We start from the raw sequence: 21315 nt of genomic DNA on the forward strand, positions 1-21315 counted from the left end.
GAGACCCTGTCTCAAAAAGACAAAAAAAAAAAAAAAAAAAGAGAGAACACACAGCATTACTTCATCCAGGCAGTCCCTGTATCACTAGTGATGTGGTTCCCATGAACCTTCCCAGACCAGGAAAGTGATCAGCGTTTCAAGGGTTTAGGTGTGATGCCTAAGCCCACCTATTACTGGACACTTCCTTGTCTGGGAGCACTGTGTCTTGTTCAGGTTTGGCAGTGCCAGGCAGTCAGGGAGAGTCCTGCAGGCCTTGGTCAGGGCCTGAAGAAGGCATGGTCCAGCTTAAGGTTAGGGGGCCACGGGCTACAGGCAGGTGAGAGAAGCCAGTGCCCTCTAAGGAAGAGTAGGGCCCTATCACCAAGGCAGGGGTGGGCTGACCGCCAGGGATGACAGACAGACCTGGATGTCTTCTCATGAGCTGTAGTCCTGGCTGTGATCCCCCTGGCCGTGACCTTGAGGGTTGGCCTCCAGTTTCTCATGGTAGCATGGGTTGATGCTGGGGAAGGCCTTGTCTTCAGTTCTAGCCTCAGTTTTCCCCATTTGTAAACCCACAGTCTCCAAAGCCCCTTGTGGGAAATACCTACCTGGTGCTCCATCACCCCACATCCTCCAACACCTCTAGGCCCCTGTTCTAGACACAGGAGTGCTGCCTCATGCAATAAATGTCATTGCAGAGAAGTCAGCAGAGCAACGGCCATGAGAGTGTGTGGTAATCAGGGCCCCACAGGGGTGGCAGCTGTTGGCCTAGCATTGCAAGACAGGTGACCAGCCACTCCCTACTGGAGTGGTTGCCTGCCCTGATTTGGGGGCTCTGAGGGCGTGAAGAGAAGTTTGGCCTCGACCTTGGGGCTAGGACTCAGACCCTAGAACGGTGGTGGTAAATTTACAGCACATATGGTATTTGTTTTTCTTTTAAGATGTAACATGTTAATGTATGAGTTACTTTTTCTAAACTAGAACCTAGTATTCAGGTTTAATTATAATAATGAAACTTTGCAATAAATAAATGGGTTTTGGGTTGCAGTTTGGGCACTTGTCTTTAAAAGGTTCGCCGTCACTGCCCTAGAGGCACAGTGTCTGATCCTATTTCCTCCGCAAGGATTGCTCTGGTGAGGGTAGGAGGAAGGTCACTGACGGGGAGATGAAACCCTGGCTACCATCCATCTGGGCTTTCTTTTCCTGAAAAGCCAGTGCAGGCGTTCACTCCAACCCCATGAGAAGGCTACGTGACCCTCGTGGGCCGGAAATTAGCTCAGTGAGCTAAAGACTGATGGGGGGAGACTTCTGCTATTCCTGTTCGTGTTTTAGGAGGAAATTCTGATTCTCCATATATACCCCTGCAGCTTTTTTCTCTCCTGAGAGACCTGCCTACACTCCTGTGCGAGTGGCACCGTGCCCCATAACAGCATCACCGCTTTCCTGCGTTGCTATAAAGTCTTAGGAGCCTCACAGGGTTTTCACCTACTGTGTACCTGGCTGGAGTAGAAGCTGTGCTGCCAGTGGCGCCTCTCTCAGCACCTGTCCCGGCTGTAGCCAGCTCTTTCCTTTGCTGCTGTTGCTTATTCATCTGAGTTGCTGTGCTAAGCTCTTGGTCACTAGTATGGCTGTCCCCCACTGCCCAAGGCTTGTTGCCCCTTGGGTTGGGGAGGATCCGTGTGTCTCCTACCTGCTGGTCTTGCTGGCATTCAGCACCCGGTGATGGGCTTCACCCTTTGACCCACTACCCATGCCCTGACAGCCCTCACCGTTTCCCACCCTGGACTGCTGGTCTAAATATCTGCCGCTGTGCCCCAGTATACGAGGAGGACACATGAAGGATTATGATGCCAAACGTACTTGGCCTGTGTCTGATGGTTTTGACTGCCTCAGACTCGTCATCGTGATGGTGCTCCCAGTGTTGTGCCACGTGAGGAAACAGGCTGGTGGAAGGAGAGGAACTCTGGGGTCGTGATCCTTGACTCTTGTGCTGCGTGTAGGCCCTGTGGTGGACATCTGGGCAGCTCCTGTCCTCTTAGCAGTCTTTTTATGGGAGTCTGGTGTCCTGGTAAGTAGGTGGCCATTCTGAGGAGTGGCTTGGAGAGGACCTTGCTGGGGATGTGGCCCCATTCCCTAGAATCCGAGGCCCCCTTGACTCCAGCAGAGGGTGGGGCAGGGGGGGGCTTTCCTAGACTGTTGGGGGCAGAGACAGAAGTCCTGAGGTGGGAAGCAAAGAGAGCAGCCAGCCCCCTGCAGCCTGGCTCCTTGTTAGGATAGGACCCCCGGTGGTCAGCTCTAAGCCATGTGCTACCTCCTCCATCTCTGCAGCTCATGACACAGAGGTAGGCTTGTTTGCTGCACTCTGTTGGGCTGATGTCAGAGAAGCTCACCTGGGTGGAGATGCTTACCTAAGGGAAAACCAAACCCCCAGTGACTAGTCCCATCCTGCCTGAACACTTGGAAGTTGGGCGGGTGCTGGGTGGAGGGCCAGGTGGTAGGCCAACAAGCTTTGCTACTACAGTGTCGTTGGGACAGAATCATGGTCATTGTGGAATGAAAGTGCAGATGTTTGGGTCCTGCGGTGTCAGCAGAGACGGTGCCCTTGCCTGCCACGTGGCTTTGCCAGGCTAGCATGTGACTTTCGTGTGCCTCTCCATTCTTGTGTCTGACTTATGGCCACCCAGGTCCAAACACTCTATCAGCAGGGGTTCTGTCATGACTGACACCCTGGATTCTGGCTGTGGCTTTAGTGCAGAAACAAGTATCCTTGTACATCTTGCCAGGGCCAGGACGCCAAGGGTGCCAAGGATTCAAATAGATGCTACATGTTTGGTTTTGTGGTGTTAGGGATGTGACCCAGGGCCTGGAACATGTTAGGCAAGTACTGTACACCTCCAGTCCACATCAGTTTTTAACAAATCACTCTAAAAAGAAACCCTGTTAATATGCTTTCTGCCTTATGGATTTGCCTATTCTGGGCATCTGGGGCATGTAATTGGAATCATACAATGCATGATCTCTTGTGACTGGCTTCTTTCACTCAGCAGCATGTTGTCAGTGTTCATTCATGTTAGAGCAAGTGTCAGGATGTTGCTCTTTATTATGGCTGAAATACATTCCGTGGTACAGGTAAGTCACATTTTCTTTATCCATGTACTTGTTAATGGATTCTTGGATTGCTTCCACCTTTTGGCCATTGTAAACAGTGCTGCTGGGAGCATTCAAGTAGAGGGTCTTGTATGGACGTGTATTCATTTTTTGGGGTAGACACTGTTTTACTGAGCACCTACAGACTTTGTGCCAGCAGGTAACCCCATCTTACAGATGGAGACACTGAGGGTTAGAGTACGGTGAGTCACCTGCCAAGGGTTCCCCAGCTGAGAAGGGCTGAAGGGATCTGATTAGGCCATCTGCTGTTCCTACATACCACACTGCCCTGGCTCCTCTGCTCCAGGCAGCCACACTGGTGCCCAGAGGCCTGGGTCCTGAGTCCTGTCGGTGTGACATGCCCTCCTCTTGCCACTTGGAGGCAGGGCTGATGGGCCCACCTACAAAGGCTGCTCACAGCCACCTTTCTGCCCTGACAGATCAACCAGAATGTGGAGATCCAGCGAGGCCGCCTGCGGGATGACATCAAGGAGTACAAGTTCCGGGAGGCCCGCCTATTGCAGGACTACTCCGAACTGGAGGAGGAGAACATCAGCCTGCAGAAGCAAGTGTCTGTGCTCAGACAGAACCAGGCAAGTCTCTGGGTAGAGGCTGTGGGTGGGCACACAGGTAGCTCTGGGCCTCTTGGCCCTCTCAGCCAACCCTCTTTTTCTTTCTCATTTTATCTGGTGCTGAGAGCCAGCACCAGCAGCACCGCAGCTGAGGCAGGGCCTACAGCCAACAGAGCCTAAACCCTCCAAGACCATGGAACGAGATCTGTGGCTACAATGTTTGCTGACCCTTGGGCAGGCGAGTGGGCAAGGAGCAGTCCAGCAGACGATGAAAAGTTTACCCCAAAAAACCTGAGACTAGATCTCTAAGTGCTGTCGCCCTCGGGTGCTGGCCACAGACTGAGATATTGCCATGGTCTGCCTATGGCAGGGTTGAAGAGGGTCCCGTTGCCTGTGATGGGGATTCTGAGGGTCCCCTCTGATGGATAAGGTGATCCTGAGATCTGGGGACTACTCAAGGCCTGAATATACTCCCCCACTCTCCAGGATCCGCAGTCCCACAGGGAACCTTTCCTCCTAGGAAATCCCAAGCTGTGCCCCAGAATACCGAGGATGCTGTCCTTGCTTTCCCCACATCCCCTTTACCACCCAGATCCTCTCAGTACAGGAAAGTCTCACTATCGTGTGTATATGCAGAAATCTCTGTGTTTGCAGAAGCAAGCAGGGAGCAGATTCTTTCTTTCAGAAGACCGCAGGGTCAGAGCTCATAGCCCCATCATGCAGTGATAGCCCATGCTTAATTATGTGTGTGTGTAAGGATCATTTGATTGTTGGCTTACTGTAGGCAGAGCCTGCCCTACAGTACCCCAGGGAGAGAAGAAGCCAAGGCTTAAACACACCCTCCCCTCAGTGGGGTTCCCCCTCCCATTTCCCACTCTCTCGGATCCCTCACCTCCTGATAAGTTCCAGTAAGATGAAGGGCTCCATGCCCACTTCCCATGAGCACACCTAGGATGTGATAACTGGTGTCTCTTCCTATCCAAATCCCATAAAGATTGTTCAGTGTTTCATTTCATTGGCTTATTTTTCAACAGTACTATAAAATAAGACGAGTTTTTAAAAACTTGCCCACAAAAAATAAAAACAAAAAAAACTTGCCTACAAGCTGTGAACCCTTCCACTAAGCATCAGTTTCCATCTGCTCTTTTCCTTGTCCACCTGCAAATAGAGTTTCACGTCTACAAGACTGCTTTCCTACCCACCCCCAGATCTGCGTTCTGAATTTAGCACTGAGACATGCTGCCTTCAGAAAGTCTGTTCCTTTATTTTGAAATATGATTCAAAATAATGGTCATAGCACACACTGAAGTATGTACTTTATGTGCCCTAAGATATATGACTATTCATGTTAATTAAGTTTTTTATACAGTTTAAATCAGCCCCGACTTGATATTTTTAAGAATCCTAAGAAAAACTGGACAGCATAGTGTTCTGAGGCTTGAGGCATTACAAGCTCCATGTTGCTCATCCCTCAGGCACGCTGGTCTTGGCAGTGGACTGAACACTTCCATGTGTTTGTATTGCGTGCCCTGAAACCTCTTAGCAGACATCCCTTGGTGGAGGAAGTGGGCTCAGCCTGAGTGGCCACCACCTCTTCTGTAGGGCGGTGCTTTTCCTCCTGAGTCACCTTGTCCTTGTGGCTGGGGAGATGGTGCGAGATGGCACCCTGGTGCGTTCTCTTAATTTATCAGACCTTAGTGGAGCCTTCCTCTCATCCAATTGTTCAAACCTCCCTTTCCCAGGTGGAGTTTGAGGGCCTCAAACATGAGATCAAACGTCTGGAGGAGGAGACCGAGTACCTCAACAGCCAGCTGGAGGATGCCATCCGGCTCAAGGAAATCTCAGAGCGGCAGCTGGAAGAGGCACTAGAGACGCTGAAGACAGAGCGAGAACAGAAGAACAGTCTGCGCAAGGAGCTATCGCACTACATGAGCATCAACGACTCCTTTTATACCAGCCACTTACAGGTCTCCCTGGATGGCCTCAAATTCAGCGATGACGCCACTGCTGAGCCCAACAATGACACGGAGGCCCTAGTTAATGGTTTTGAGCACAGCAGCCTAGCCAAGCCCCTGCCAGACAATAAGACATCCACACCCAGGAAGGATGGCCTGGTGCCACCCTCCCCCAGCCTTGTTTCTGATCTGCTCAGTGAGCTTCACATCTCTGAGATCCAGAAGCTGAAGCAGCAGCTGGTGCAGGTGAGTTGGCAGGGTTTTGTGTGCCAATTGCACTTTCCCCTGCTCCTGTGCTACAGCATTGGCAGATCAACATGCATTGCCTGAGTAGGCCTTCCCTGATACTGTGTACATATTAATTTACTCACATGAATTTTAAATTGTGTCATTAACATAAACAAAACTCCATGGTGCAGAAAGGATAGCCCTAGAGAAGTCAATATCTGATTAGAGGGTGAGGTTTCGCTCCATGGTGTCCATGTTGTTTCCCGTTACCCACACTACCAGGGTTAAGATGTAGTGCTGGCCCTACTGTTGACATCCCCCGGCTATAGCTGGGCTCATCTCCGGGAAGATGGGTCACTCTTGATCTAGGAAATCATCGAATGCTCTCCACAGCAGTAGGGAGGAGGGTGGCAGAGATCTGGGGCCGAGAGGCTCCCCTCTGTTCTGCCTTGCCTACCCAGAGTGCACGCTTTGAGCCCAGCTGTCCTATAGCAGGAGTGGGGACAGGGTGACCCTTGCTGCTGAGGCTAGGCAGGGTTCTAAAGGTCCTGTGTGGATTTTTCCCAGTCTGCCTAAACCCTGTGTGTCACTAACAGTGTAGTCAGGAAACCTATTGCTGGGCTACCCTGGAGGTCCTTAGTCTGCTGCTGACCTGGCCTGCTGCTTTTGCTTTGCAGATGGAGCGGGAGAAGGTGAGCTTGCTGGCGACACTGCAGGACACACAGAAGCAGCTGGAACAGGCTCGGGGAGCTCTGTCAGAGCAGGATGAGAAGGTGAGCCGCCTTACAGAGAACCTGAGTGCCCTGCGGCGCCTGCAGGCTGGCAAAGAACGGCAGACTGCCCTGGACAATGAGAAGGACCGTGACAGCCATGAGGATGGTGACTACTATGAGGTGGATATCAACGGGCCTGAGATCCTGGCCTGCAAGTACCATGTGGCTGTGACTGAGGCTGGTGAGCTCCGAGAGCAGCTCAAGGTGCTGCAGAGCACACATGAAGCTCGGGAGGCCCAGCATGCAGAGGAGAAGGTTCGTTATGAGGCTGAGGCCCAGGCCCTCTCTGAGAAGGTGTCCCTGCTGGAAAAGACAAGCTGCCAGGACCGCGATTTGCTGGCCCAGCTTGAGAAAGAGCTGAAGAAGGTGAGTGATGTGGCTGGTGAGACCCAGGGCAGCCTGAGTGTAGCCCAAGATGAGCTGGTGACCTTCAGCGAGGAGCTGGCCAACCTCTACCACCACGTGTGCATGTGCAACAATGAGACACCTAACCGCGTCATGCTGGACTACTACCGAGAGGGTCAGGGCGGGGCAGGTCGCACAAGCCCAGGGGGCCGCACCAGTCCCGAGGGGCGCGGGCGCCGCTCGCCCATTCTCTTGCCCAAGGGGCTGTTAGCCACAGATGTGAGCCGAGCAGATGGTGTTGCTGGGGACAGCAGCCCCTCTCCCAGCTCTTCGCTGCCATCACCCCTGAGTGACCCCCGCCGGGAGCCCATGAACATCTACAACCTGATTGCGATCATCCGCGACCAGATTAAGCACTTGCAGGCAGCTGTGGACCGCACAACAGAGCTCTCTCGGCAGCGCATTGCCTCCCAGGAGCTGGGCCCGGCTGTGGACAAGGACAAGGAGGCGCTCATGGAGGAGATCCTCAAGCTGAAGTCATTGCTTAGCACCAAGCGGGAGCAGATCACCACCCTGCGCACTGTGCTCAAGGCCAACAAGCAGGTGAGCTGGCATGGTGGACGTCTCTCACCCTCGGTCTCCCTCCCTCACGACCGCAGGGCTTCCCAGGCCTGTGTCATCACAAGATGGAGCTGACTCCAGGTCAGCTTCAGCTCCTGCCCTCTCCTGCCAACAGCTCCCAGTGAGGAGGATGGAGTGAGTGGGAGGGCTCAGGCAGAAACCATTGCTGTGGACTACCTCGCACCAGTTCCTAATGCTGAAGTAAACATGAGAGCCTAGATGCCCTGGAAGAATGGCATCGGGCTGTGTGAGGGTCTGCAGGACAGGTTTGGGGGTGCCCAATCCTTCTTTGTGGTTAGGATCAGCAGGTGGGATGCACTGGGGTAGCCTGGCCCCCCTAGCATGGCTGCTGGGGTTTATGCCCAGGGCTGCGTCAGAGGGAAGGTATCACCCAGAGTGTTTTAAGTGCCTATACCACGTCAGACGTAGGGTCTCCACCATGATCTCAGAGTGGCTCTAGGGTAACTTCACAACTGGAACCTATCTGCCCCAGACAGCTGAAGTGGCCCTCGCCAACTTGAAGAGCAAATACGAGAATGAGAAGGCCATGGTGACTGAGACCATGATGAAGCTGCGCAATGAGCTGAAGGCCCTCAAGGAGGATGCAGCCACCTTTTCCTCTCTTCGTGCCATGTTTGCCACCAGGTAACTGCGCCATCTGTGATCCTTCCTTTTCTGCAGCCTCAGTGCTCAGCCACAGGCCCTGTAGCCTCTGGCCTGAGGCCTGCAGCCCTGCTGCATCAGGGGCCAGCATAGCTCAAGGTTTAGAAAGCGTAGGCCCCAGCCCATCCCTGGCCCAGGTTGGTGATAAGGCAGGGTGAAGCGATAACAAGGACGTGTCACATCGGTACCCTCAGCTGTGCCCAGGACAGTTGGTGCTGTGTGTCCTGTGGGCAGGTTCCCCCAGTGCAGTCTGTGCCTGGCAGGTGCTGCATGTGCTGACATTGGGCAGAGGGTATGTAGTCCTTCCTGTTGCTGCCAGGCCCAGACCACCAAGAGTGTTGGTCTGTGGGCTGTTTGTTTTACTGTTAGTGAAAGCCTGGCAGGCTCAGTTTGTCTCATTTTGTACATGAGGTTGAAAGGCAGAGGGGCTGGGAGGGGTGAGCTTTGGGGATGGGTGGGGCCCAGTGTTCATGAGGGCAGACTGCTGTCCAGTGGGTGACAAGGATCCCTGAGACTGACCATGAGGCACATACATGCAGTAGGTCTGAAGATGGGGCAAGGTTCCTTTCTTGGCTAATGGGTCACTTTTGGGACACCTTTGCCCTGCTCTGCGCTCTGCCACCACCCACCTTGCCTGCGATTGAAGTGAGAGGAGGGGCTTTAGACCTGGGAGGAGAGCAGTTGTGTTTCTACCTTCCTAAGCTCAGAAAGATCAGGTTCCAGATTAGAGAGCAAGGCCTCTGCCTTTCCCAGTCCAAAGATGGGTGGTGCCACCTGCTGGTGGGTATTGTTGCAGCCCTGTGGTTGGCCATGTCCCCTGCACACCCAGCACAGAACCTGGTCACCTTGGCTGTTTGCTGTGGTGGCTGAGGAAACTGAGACTCTTGAGGGAGACAGGCTGGGAGCCCGGCCAGCACAGGTATCCCTGCAGGGCAGGCAGAGAGACAAGTAGAGTTCCAGGGTTCCTGTAGAAGCTTACTTTCTTCTTGGAGCTTAGGAAAATGCTTGAGAAAAGATTCCACAGATCCTCAGCATCTGGTATATAAACCCTAGCTCTTCAAACTTAATTTATTTTAAAGATCTGACCTTTCAGATGGGGCCAGAATTTCAAACCTGTGAGGTAGGCGGCACTGTGCATGTCTTTGAGAAGGCACTGTCGAGGGACCACTTCACAGGGTGTGGGCACAGGCAAGGCAGGGCCACTGATAGGCAGAGGAGGCATTGCTCAGTGGTGGACCACTCTCTGCCCCCAGCCCTGGGATTTGACCTCCATAGGGTCTATGTATTTCCTCCAGATCCCGGCCAGACAGGTCAGACTGGTAGGGAAAGGATACCAGAAACAGAGCAGAATAGGCGTTTATTCCCCTCCCCAGCTGCACACCTGGCTGGGATAGATGTGTCATAGTAGACGGAGGCCTAGGTGGCTCTGTGGCTCTGGTTGTTGCTTAGCATAGTCTTACTAGACACCAGTTGTATGTTCACAGTGCAAATAAGCCCAGTCTTTCCTTGCTTTACACCCAAACAATGAAAGCCGGTTATGTCTCAGCCCTGAGCTTCCTCATGGCCTTCAAATGGGGAGATCCCCCAACAAAAGGTAAATTGCTGAGCGTCATAACATCTTTAGGAAATACAGCTGAACAAGCAAAGCACCCTGACCAAACCAACACAGAATCTAAATAAGCCAGCCTTACAGGGCTGGCTGCTTGGGGTGCTTAGGGCCCCTCCAACCTTTATCAGGGTTTATAACAAACCTCCCTTGATCCTGGTCTCAACCCAAGCACTGCATGGAGGTACACGCAGGGGTGGATGCTCTTCCTGGCCTGGCCCTTCATTTACGCTCTTGGTCCCTGCAGGTGTGACGAGTATATCACACAGCTGGATGAGATGCAGCGGCAGCTGGCGGCTGCTGAGGATGAGAAGAAGACACTTAACTCCCTGCTGCGAATGGCCATCCAGCAGAAGCTGGCGCTGACCCAGCGGCTGGAGCTGCTCGAGCTGGACCACGAGCAGACCCGGCGGGGCCGCACCAAAGCTGCCCCCAAGGCCAAGCCAGCCACCCCGAGCGTAAGTCACACCTGTGCCTGTGCCAGCGACAGGGCCGAGGGCACCGGGCTCGCCAACCAGGTGTTCTGCAGCGAGAAGCACAGCATTTACTGTGATTAGGGCTGTGGGGCGCCGCATGCTGCAGCTAACGTCCGCTTCACCTCAACTAACCCGGCAGCGGTGGGACAGTGGTGCTAGTCCAGTCTTAACGTGACTAATACACAGAGGGCAGGATTCTAGCTGAGTGGCAGCATGGGGCGTGACTGTCAGCAGGACGCTCCTATGAGTTTGTGTCGCTTCCCACTCCAGTCCCCTCAGGAGCACCTGTGTTAGCTGCTGTCTTCAGGAGTAAGAGGTAGGGATGGAGCTGTCTACTCTGTTGGAAGACACATGTGCAAAAGTGTCTCCCAGGGGCCCTGAACACCTTAGGGAAGGAGTCCTGGTCCCATTCCCTCAGCACCCACAGAGGGACAACCTGAGCTCATAGTTGCATGTTCCTCAGATGTGTCTAACGTCAGCACCTGCAAGCAGTGTTAGAAGGTTCCAGTGTGCATCACAGGTCGAGCCTCAGTGGACAACTTTGTGGTTGGCAGAGTTCTATGGAAAGAGTGATGTTTTAGTTTGTGCAGGATCTCTCTACCAGTCATGTCCAAGACAGAGTGCAGGATTTCATCCCCAAACCTAGAGAAGAGTGGTCCTGAGCTCCTGCATTCTGCAAATGAGACTCACACACAGCTGCCTGTAGCCCAGGAGAGCAGAGCTCAACAGCTCCAGCGTCTTGTTTCTGAGATCTGCCTGCTGACCTGCTGGCCTTTAAGATGACAAATTGGCAGGGCCCGAGGCCAGGGGCTTCCTTTTTTAATGAGAAAAGTGTTCCAAGTGCCTGGCCAGACCTTGGTCCTCAGTGTGAAGCCCACCCTTTTGTATCTGGGTAACCTAGCCACCTGTTTGCAGGCTTTCCTCTCAAGAGGCTTCAGACCTGAAGAAGCAGGCTTGGAGAGCCACATCCTGAAGTCTGAGTGGCCACCAGGCTTGGCTGAATTGTCAGACACCCACAGTGGTAGCAGAGCTGAGCCCATACTGAGAGGGCACAACTGAGGCTCAAGGCTGGTTCCCAGAGATGGCAAGATGTAGGTGCAATTTGGGGGTGCCAACAGAAAGAAAAAAGTCAACAAAGGGCTCCCCTGTTTCTCAGAAGCTTCATCCATACCAGAACGGTGGCATTAGGTGTCTGAGTTCCCATGTGTTGAAGCAGAACCCTTCTCAGTATTTCCCTCCTGATTCCCAGGGGGCAGCAGGCCTGAGGCTGCCTTCTGCTTTCTGATAACTGCTTGCCTGTCTCCCTATAGAAAGAGGGTTGGCTGTGTTACACCACAGAGGGTTGTGTTGTCCCACACACAGCTGTCTGTCTAGCTCTTTCCATTGGTACCGAAGGTGACTTGGTCTTCTCCAGACTATAGGCAATGCATGGTGCAGAATAGTAGGAATGTAGGACAGAACGTGGGTGTGCCCTACACACCCATCCTGGGGATGGCTGTCTGCATGCCTGCCCCCCTCTGCCTTGCTCTCTCTTCACCAGGCCAGCACGCAGCTTCTCTTGTACCTGTAAGGGGCTTTGCGGTCCCTCGGAGCCACCGGCCCCCCTAACACACATGCAGGTCTCCTCTGCCAACTAACTGGCTCGCACACTCCCAGCACGTTGAGAACTTAGTTGTCAAGTGAGCAGGAGGCAACAGGTGGCCCGTTTCTAATGCTGTCTTGTTTTCTCCCATTTTCAGCTGTAGAGTAGCTGCTGGGAGGATGTGGCCACCCGGCCCTGTCACACTGCACTCCCCCTTCCCCTCCCGTGGCCCATGCAAAGGAAGGAAGGGTAACATAAAAATCCACTTAGAAATGTTTTGGATATACCACTGCAATTCTTTTCCAAATAGTGTTCCCCAAGTTTTTAATGGGAGGGGAAAAAGCTTTAATACTGAGAATGCCGTGAGCTGCTGCTTGGAAAGGCCTCTGCAGGGCCAAAGAACCTGCTTCCCAGCCACCACCAGGCTCACTAGGAGCCCTCTGGAACACCCGCCACGGGGGTCCTTATTACACACGTTCCTTTTTTATCCGATCAACCTGTGCACTTTTGATATTTTGATATTATATTTGCTTCCTCAGTTTCTCTCCTAGAGACGGTCTCAGATGCCGTGGTCTGTGCTCGTGGTCCTGTAGCTGTCGGTCTTAGCTCTGGTGTGTTGATCTGGCATCAGCACAAGGCAGGGCTGTGTGCTCCGTAGTAGCTCTAGACTGGCAATGAGGCTTTGGCCCAGCGAGGAGCTCGGCTAAGTATATCCATGCTGTGGTTCAGCAGCCTTTTAGATTATACGGCATTATGGTTCATGTTTGAAATTACAGATTTTAAATGCCATGTTCATTAAGAAATCCAGGGTATTCCAATTCTGGGGTTTTTCATATTGTATTATTATTATTCTTAGGAATAGTTCAATGTAACAAGAAGAAAACTTGACCTTTGCTCTGGTTAAAATAGTAACAGGCACTTGAAAAAAAAGATAAATTATTGAATAAGTAGTATTACCTACAAATTCCAGAATTTTCTGGGTTTTAGGGCCTTGTGAAGCATGACTGATTAACAGAATTTTATACAACCGTACCAGTGAAAATTCCAAATTGGAATTGTTTTGTTACTCTGGTTGTTGTGCCAAATTATGGTACACTTAGAAAATTCTACAGTTGTCGATTTTTAGGGTGTTCTATTTCAACGCCTTTTTGTTAGTAATCATTGCCAGTAGTGCCTTCATCAGTTAAGGGAGGTGTCCCAGCCAAGTCATTTCTCTAAAATGGGCAGTGAAAAGCTAGTTGGGAATGCTGAAGGCCAGTGTGGACCAGCGGGTAGAAGAGGCACTTGCCTCAGACCTGTACCTGGGCATCTTCATTGAGGGAAAGAAAACAGTAATTGTGCAAAATTCTGTTAGTCAGTGATTCTTTACTTGCAAATTCAGGGGCTTAGAAAACAAAAACAAACACAAAACCTTGAGTGTGCTTTGGGAACCAAATGGACTTACTAGGACAAACTAAGCAAGCTGTACGAACACCACGTTTGTGAAGAGAACACCATGTGTGTGAAGAGCTGAGGGCATCAGTGACAGCTCGATCGGTTGACATGTGAGTGGGGAACGGGGGTTAGCCATAGTATTCTTTGCAAATGTGAAAACAAGATATTATATCTTCTCTTGCTTGGTGTAACTAATCACTGTTAATTTCAGGAAACAGAACTCATTAAAGATCCTTAGCAAACCAGGTCTGCATCCTGTTCTGTTTGCTGAGTGAGGTTCACGGGTGTGGTCAAATTGGTACTAGTGGAGGAAAAAATATGGTCCTCCATCCTCCAAAAAAAGGGGACAAATTATAATAATATAAATTGCAAGAATTGAAGAATTCTGTTTCCTGGAATGAGCATTTCTTATTCCTATTTGTTGGGACTCCTGTTTTTACCTTCTGTTACAGTGTTGATTCATAAAAAAAAATTGTTACATTTGAGATAACTTCATCTGTATGGGGTATTTATTTGCAATGTCTATGTACTGTATTTTTTTCTGTGCATTACCTTAGTGTCAGAATGTTGGTCTTTATTTTAAAAGTCATATGCATGTTCTTCTGCCAGGGAACCTTTACACAGACCCAAACAAAAAAAATTAATAATAAGCAAATGCCTTCAATTTCTGAGAAAATGAGGCAGACCATGAAAAAGGAATAGGAAAGATAAATAATTGAGAATCTCAAGACACGGAGACATGACATGAATGTCTACAAGGCCAGCACGCATAGGAACAATGGGCCTGGGTAAAGAGTCTCTTTGGTAGGACCAATAAATAAAGAGTAATAAAAAGACAAAGCACACGGCCTGCTCTCTGTGGTTGCTTTGACCCCTGATAGAGACGACTGTGGCGCCAGCAGCACACCAGCCTTTGTGTTCCCCTGATGCAGGGAGCTGGAAACATGCTGGGGGTGGGGATGTGTGGGGCACAGCCCAGTTCCCTACAGGTCCAAGTACCCAGCAGCTGGGTGGTCAGAATACACTGTGCTTACATGGATTAAAACCACAAGTGGCTTGTGCTGTCCTGACTTGGAAGCAGTAGCTTGGATAATGTGGACTCCTATGGTGGCCAAAGTCTTGCCCCCTGAACCCAGGAATGAATAGCTTCAGGCCACAAAGCTTACCTGTTCATCAACACAAACACCTGTTTAACTGTAGGAATGTGTACCAAGATGCGCAGGGCACACTGAAGTTACTGCTCATGGGTGTGAGAAGATAGGACAGTAGGTACCAGGGTGCACTCTGGCCAGCTCTTGACGTCCTTACCCACCAAGGGCTTCCTTCTAGAAGTGTCTCAGGCCAGGGTCTTGCCGTAGGTATCCCTCTCTTTGCTAACGTTCTCACCCTTTTGGAGTGTCCTTCTGCGGACAGTCCTATCCCATCGATTGATTGATTGATTGATTGAGGCAGGGTCTTACACTCTTAACTTACGGCAATTCTCCTTTCCTCAGCCTGCTGAGTGCCTGATTACAGGCATGTGTCACCACACCTGGTTCTATCCCTCTTTAGTAGCAGTTACCATGACTTGTTTTCAGTTTGATTCATTATTTTGGTTGAATAAAGCCAGGTGTGGTGGTGCATGCCTGTAATTCCAGCATTTTGGGAGGCTTGCTGTGAGTTTAAGGCCAGCCTGAAGTACACAGCAAGACTGTATCTTTAAAAAAAAAAAAAAAAAAGCCGTCATTCCAGAGTCCTAGGAGAAGGTTGAAGGGAGAGCTGTCGACTGATCTGCAGGAGGACCTCTAAAGAGTAGATCAGTGTGGGGCAGCAGAGACCCATGAGGCATCCTACCTCGCTTTGTGTGTGTGGCCCACTGCAGCCTGGCTTCCCAGCACCCTGCAGGGAGGGGCAGCCATGCTGAAAGGCTGCCTGTGTAGCCTTCCTGTTCGACGGGATGGGCTCCACTCCCTCCCATCTTCCATCTCCCTGTAAGAGTTTCACCCCTACACCTGGTGGCTTCCTAGGACTGAAAACGATAGCACAGGCTTGGTAGCTGCACCACTTACTGACTGGTTGAATCACCACCAGTTGGTAGCTGGCTGACCCAGGCTGACTTAGCTTCTCTGTAAATTGAAGGCAATAATTCCTCTTAGAAGTCATGGAAGCTTCATCAAGCCCTTGATAATCTGGCATGCACTAGGTGTTCGGTGGGTAATTGTTAGTCATGTGGTTCTTACTGATAGGATCATCATCGTTACGGAGGCCTTTTAGGCGCAGGTCAAGAAACTGGGCCTTTGTCCTTTCGGAAGTATAATTTTAAGTCAGCTTCTTATACAAGTGTAATTTGCCTGTAGGAGAGTACATATATCTTAGTGTACAGGCCAGATTTGCAGAGTAAACACAGCTCTGTAAACTAGCAGCTGTGAAGCACTCTGGCCCCCCGGGGGTACTTTAGATGTGTTTAACTTCATCACACACATTAATAAGGTCTGTCTGCTGGCCCTGGTGAGGCACTGCATTTCCTCCTGCCAACAGAGCCTCCCAGAACATACTCCTCATCAGTTCGTCTTTGCTTTCTCTCACCTTTCAGCTGTGCCCACACAGTGGAGCTGCAAGGGGCTAAGTTGTTACTTGTTGAAATTTCTTTTCAGCTCTACTCATGCATCCAAGAGTCTGACTTCTTGAGCCCAGTCCCTGGTATGAAAGAGTCTCTGCACATGGAGCTGCACCTCTTAGAAAACAGGAACAGGCAGTCCACAGTGCCTTACCACAGAGAAGTCTCTTTACATCCACGCAGGAGGAGTGTATGTGGCCTCCTGGAAAGAGAGAGCCATAGCAGTGAAGTATTCTATCCCCTGCCCCCACCATCCCTGTTGTCATTCCACATTCAAGAAAATAATCAAGAATTGCTTTCTTTCAGCTTTTTTTGTGAAGTACATGCAAACAGAAGTGTCCACTGGCTGATTGATTGCTGCAAGCTGTACATAGTGCAGTCAGCATCCAGACAGGCAGCAGATGAGAACAGTTCCTTAAAGCCCTGGTGCTCTCTACACCCATCCCCCCAAGGGTGACTCCATAACCATGCCAGTGCAGGTCATCTGTACTAATAAATGGAAGCGTGTAGTAGAGACCTGGAGCTTTGATAAATTCACCTGCCAAACATCATGTAGCATTTCATGATCCATCTTTGTGCTTAGAGATGACTCTCCTTATAGTCAGAGACACAAGTAAATTAAAAATAGAAGTATAGAGAAAGATACTCCATATGAACAGTAACTGAAAGAGAACAGGAGTGGCTACACTAATATCAGACCATATGGACTCAAAGACAAAAATTACCACGAGAAACAAAGGACAATATATATTAGCAAATGTCCATTCACCAAGATGTAACAACTGTAAACATACATGCATCCAACAAAAAAGCCCCAAAATACGTGAAGTAAAAACTGCCTGGGTCAAGCATGGTGGTGCATGCCCGTAATCTCAGCACTTGGGAGGCTGAGGCAGGAGGATCACTGGGAGTTTGAGGCCAGCCTGGGCTAGTGAGTTCAAGCCCAGCCTGAACTACATAGTGAAACCCTGTCTCAAAAAGACAAAAAAAATAAATAAATAAACAGCATGTTTTACAATAACCAGTCAATCAACAAACATATTACACAGATGGAAGAGAGCCAAAATCAATAACTTAACATCACATATCCATATTGGAAAAAGTGAGGTCTATTTGGCCTGAGTGGCCAAGTTACCCTTTGATGAGGTAATTAATGTGGTCAGCCAACTCAGTGAAAACCAGATGCCATTTATCAAGAGAGCAAGATTAGTCAGCCATCTATAAACAGGAGCCAGAGCATATTTTCCAAGGCAATGGAAGAATGACTGCAAAAGTATTTTGGAAATCACTGGGACTGCCCCTTCCATCGCAAGCCTAGAGTGCAAAGCTGTCGGTGTGTAGCTGCCTTCACCTAAAATTCAATGAATGCAGCAGAGACCATGAAGCCCAGGCAAAGAATTACTGCAAGGATGAACCACCATTAGACCTATGCCCAGTGGAGCCGTGGGAGTGGGACTGTCCCCATGACCCCAGAGAAAAAGAACCTTCAGTGCTTGGTTCCAATGAAACCTTGGGTTCATGGTGGAGGTATAGAACTATTGTCGAAGTGGGGCCACTACAGAGAACCACTGTGTGGGAGGGGGGCTGCCTCTGGGCAAGACTGCCACCCAGTGTGTCCTGAAGGTGGTACTGTTGTCACTCTAGTGGGCCCAGAGAACACAGTATTGAGCCAAAGATCAATCTTTCTTTCATCTATCTTTTCTTTTCCCTTCCTGCCTCCCTTTCTTCCTTCATTTTTTCCTCTCTGTCTTCCTTTCTTTCTCCCTCCCTCTCTTCCTTCCTTCCTTAATATGAGACAGAGGAAAAAAAAAAAAAAAAAAAAAAATATGAGACAGAGGCTCACTATCTAATTCAGGCAGGCCTTGAACTCACTGTGCAGGCCAGACTGGCCTCAAACTCACAGCAGTGCTCCTGCCTTGGCCTCCCAAGTGCTGGAATTATAGGCGTGTGCCACCATACATGGCAAGATTATTCTTGAGTCTTTAAATTTAGTATTAACATCCAAGGTAATGATATGTGGAGGTAGGAATCTTTGGAAGGTACTTAGGTTATGAGACTGGAGCGCTCACCAGGGATGTAGCTCAATGGCACAAGCACCTGCCTGGCAAGCACAAGGTCCTGAGTTTGATTCCCAGTACCCACCCCTCCAAAAAAGTTACTGCTTAAAAATAAATAAATAAATAAATCTTGTAACAAGAGAGAGAATGAAGCCCTGTTGGTTAGAAAAGCCCTTATAAATGAGATCCTAATAATCAAGAGGCTGAGACAAGAGGGTTGCAAATTGGAGTTCGGCCTGGGCAACTTAAGGTCTGGGGATATAGAATGCTCCTAAATTCAATTCCTAATATGGAGGGGATGGGGGAGGCATATTACAATGGGAAAGAATGGAAATGTGAATGAATACATCATATTTCACTCTACCATCTGAAACTACAGCTGTATATGAACCAAGAACTGAGCCTTCACAAGGTATGATGTCTACAAACACCTGATGTTGTATTCCCAGCTCCCAGAAATGTGAGAAATTTTGACTGTTTAAACCACCCAGTCAATGTTATTTTGTTATAGCAACCCAAATGGACTGACAGATATAAAATGCTCAGTTAAAATCACAAAGAGCAGCCAGGTGTGGTGGTGCACTCTGTAGTCCCACCACTCGGGAGGCAGAGGCAGGAGGATTGTTGTGAGTTTCAGGCCAGCCTGGGCTACACAGTGAGTTCAAGGCCCACCTGAACTGCATAGCAAACCCTGTCTCAAAAAGACTAAAAATTTAAAAAAAAAAAAAAATATCACAAAGAGCCAAACAAGCAAAAACCAAAAATGAATAGAAAACAAAAGTAGGAACAAACAACAAGGACAACAAACAAAACAGTAGCAGTTGATACTCCAGCTATGTAAGCTACCACTTTAAATGTCAGTGGTCTAGATACATTAATTGAAAGGAGTGGATCAAAACACAGGACCCAGCTAAATGTTGTCTGCAAGAAACCCACTTTAGAGATAGATGATGATGTTGAAGATAGATAGATAGATAGATAGATGGATAGATGATTGACAGATAACAAGAAAAGGAATGGAGAAAAACACTGTGCTAACACTAAGCAAAAGCAGTAAGTGTAGCTGTCTGAATTTCAGGCAGCAGACCCTTAGAGCAAGGAGCACTATCTGAGATTAAAAAGGGTGTTACATAATGAAAAATGTTTAATTTTTAAAACTCTGAATAGTTCATTAGCAGGCAGTGAAATTGAATCAGTAATAAAAAACCTAACAATTGTGAAAAGTCCAGGTCTAAATGGGTTCACTGCTGAATTCTGTAAAAACTTTAGGGCAGTTCTAACATCAGTACTCTTCAAGCTTTTTAATTAAGTTGAAAGGGAAGAGTATTCCCAAGCTCATTCCTGAAAGCTAGCATTACCCTGATTTTAAAACCAGGCAAAGAGGCTAAGGCAGGAGAATCACTGCGAGTTCGAGACCAGCCTGGGCTACAAAGTGAGCTCAAGGCCAGTCTGAACTGTGTAGTGAGACCCTGTCTCAAAAAGACTAAAATAAAATAAAATAAAATAAAATAAAACCAGGCAAAGATCAAACCAAAAAAGAGAACAATAGACCAATCTTTTTAATGAATATAGATGCAAAAATCCTCAACAACATACAGGCAACAGAATGCAAGAAATCAGCAAAAAGATCATATTTGATGACCAAATAAGCTTCATTCCAGGAATGCAAGGATGGTTCAACATGCACACATCAATAAATGTAATACATGACATAAACGGGAGCAAGGACAAAAAAATCATGATCATCTCAATAGACTCAGAAAAAGCCCTTGACAAAATCTAACATCCACTCAGGATAAAAACACCAAAGAAAATAGGTATAGAAGGACCTTATTTCAATCTGATAAAAGCCATTTATGACAAACCTATTGCCAACATTATTACAAATGGAGAAAAACTGAAAGCTTTTCATTTAAAGTGAGGAATGAGCTGAGTGTGGTGGTGCACGCCTGTAATCCCAGCACTCGGGAGGCTGAGGCAGGAGGATGTTGCAAGCTACAAAGTGAGCTCAAGGCCAGCCTGAACTGCATAGTGTGACTTCTATCTCAAAAAGACCAAATAAATAAATAAAATGAGACAAGGATGTCCATTGTCACCACTCATGTTCAACATAGTACTCTAATCAGCAAGAGCAGTTGGATAAGAAAAAAAATGGGAGATATATATATATATATATGTATAAAATATATAAATATGGAAGAAGTGAAAGTATTGTAGCAAATGACATGATCCTCTCCATAGAAGACTCAATAAAGTCCTCAAAAGACTTACAATTAATAACCAAATTCAGTAATATAGCAAGATACAAAATCAACACACCAAAATCATAAGCATGCCTGTATAATAATAATGAACCCATTGAAAATAAATTAGGAAAAAATACCATTCACAATAGATGGTATGGTTTGTCAAGAAAAATTAAATATTTAGGAATTAACTAAGGAAGTGAAAGACTTCTACCAAGAAAACTACAGCACTCAGTAAAAGAAAATCAAAGAGGACATCAGGAAATGGAAAGATAGCCCCTGTTAATAGGCAAAAACAATAGAGTGAAGATAGTCATACTTTCAAAATTGCAATCTCAATCAAAATTTCAACAGCATTCTTCACAAAACTAGAGAAAATAATTCTAAAATTAATGTGGAACCAGAAGAGACCCAGAGTAGCAAAATCAGTCCTGGGTAGCAAGAGCAAAGTGGGAAGTATCACAATCCCTGACTTGAAGTTACATTACAAAGTTACAGGGATAAAAACAATACAAATGGCACAAACCAGATAAGAACAGTGGAACAGACAGAGTTTACAGAAACAATCCCAAGCACATTCTACTATTTGATCTTTGACAAAAGGGCCCAGATCTTACACTAGAGGGAAGAAAATAGCCTGTTTAATAAATGATGTTGGGAACCTGACCATATAGATTACTATCCACTAGAAGATTGAATCTCGACCCATGTCTTTTACCATGTATTAAATGAAAATCAGAATGGATCAGAAAAGTAAATGTTAAACAGAAATAACTTGTTAGAAGGCAAGATAGGTAAAACTCTTCAAGCCATGGGCATAGGCAAGGTCTTTCTGAACAGAACCCCAGTTGCATAAGAAATAATACCAAAAATTAACAAATGGATCATATCAAATTAAAGTGAAAAGACAGCCTACAGAATGGGAAATATTTTTGCTGGCTATACTTCAGAGGACCATATCTAGAATGTATAAAGAACTAAAACAAAAATAGACCCTCCAAATAGAAGACCCAATTAAAAAAACAGCCAAGTACA

General features: G+C 48.4%; 1 protein-coding gene across 2 annotated transcripts in view; it reads left to right on the plus strand.

Annotated features, from left to right (window-relative positions):
* The window catches only part of Bicd2 (bicaudal D homolog 2 (Drosophila)), a 45123-nt gene extending 30894 nt beyond the window's left edge, over positions 1-14229 (plus strand). The window contains exons 3-8 of one of the 2 annotated variants that reach the window (XM_005408902.2): positions 3567-3719; positions 5441-5899; positions 6559-7602; positions 8114-8265; positions 10137-10347; positions 12105-14229. In XM_005408902.2, coding sequence (XP_005408959.1) covers positions 3567-3719; positions 5441-5899; positions 6559-7602; positions 8114-8265; positions 10137-10347; positions 12105-12110 — 2025 coding nt within the window. In that variant the 3' untranslated portion in view covers positions 12111-14229. Of the gene's footprint in view, positions 1-3566; positions 3720-5440; positions 5900-6558; positions 7603-8113; positions 8266-10136 lie in introns of both variants that reach the window. The other variant, XM_005408901.2, reaches the window with a different exon arrangement.
* The last annotated feature ends 7086 nt before the right edge of the window (positions 14230-21315 follow it).

This window comes from Chinchilla lanigera, unplaced genomic scaffold (assembly GCF_000276665.1).
Source record: "Chinchilla lanigera isolate Chin_1 unplaced genomic scaffold, ChiLan1.0 scaffold00114, whole genome shotgun sequence".
Taxonomy (NCBI): Eukaryota; Metazoa; Chordata; class Mammalia; order Rodentia; family Chinchillidae; genus Chinchilla; species Chinchilla lanigera.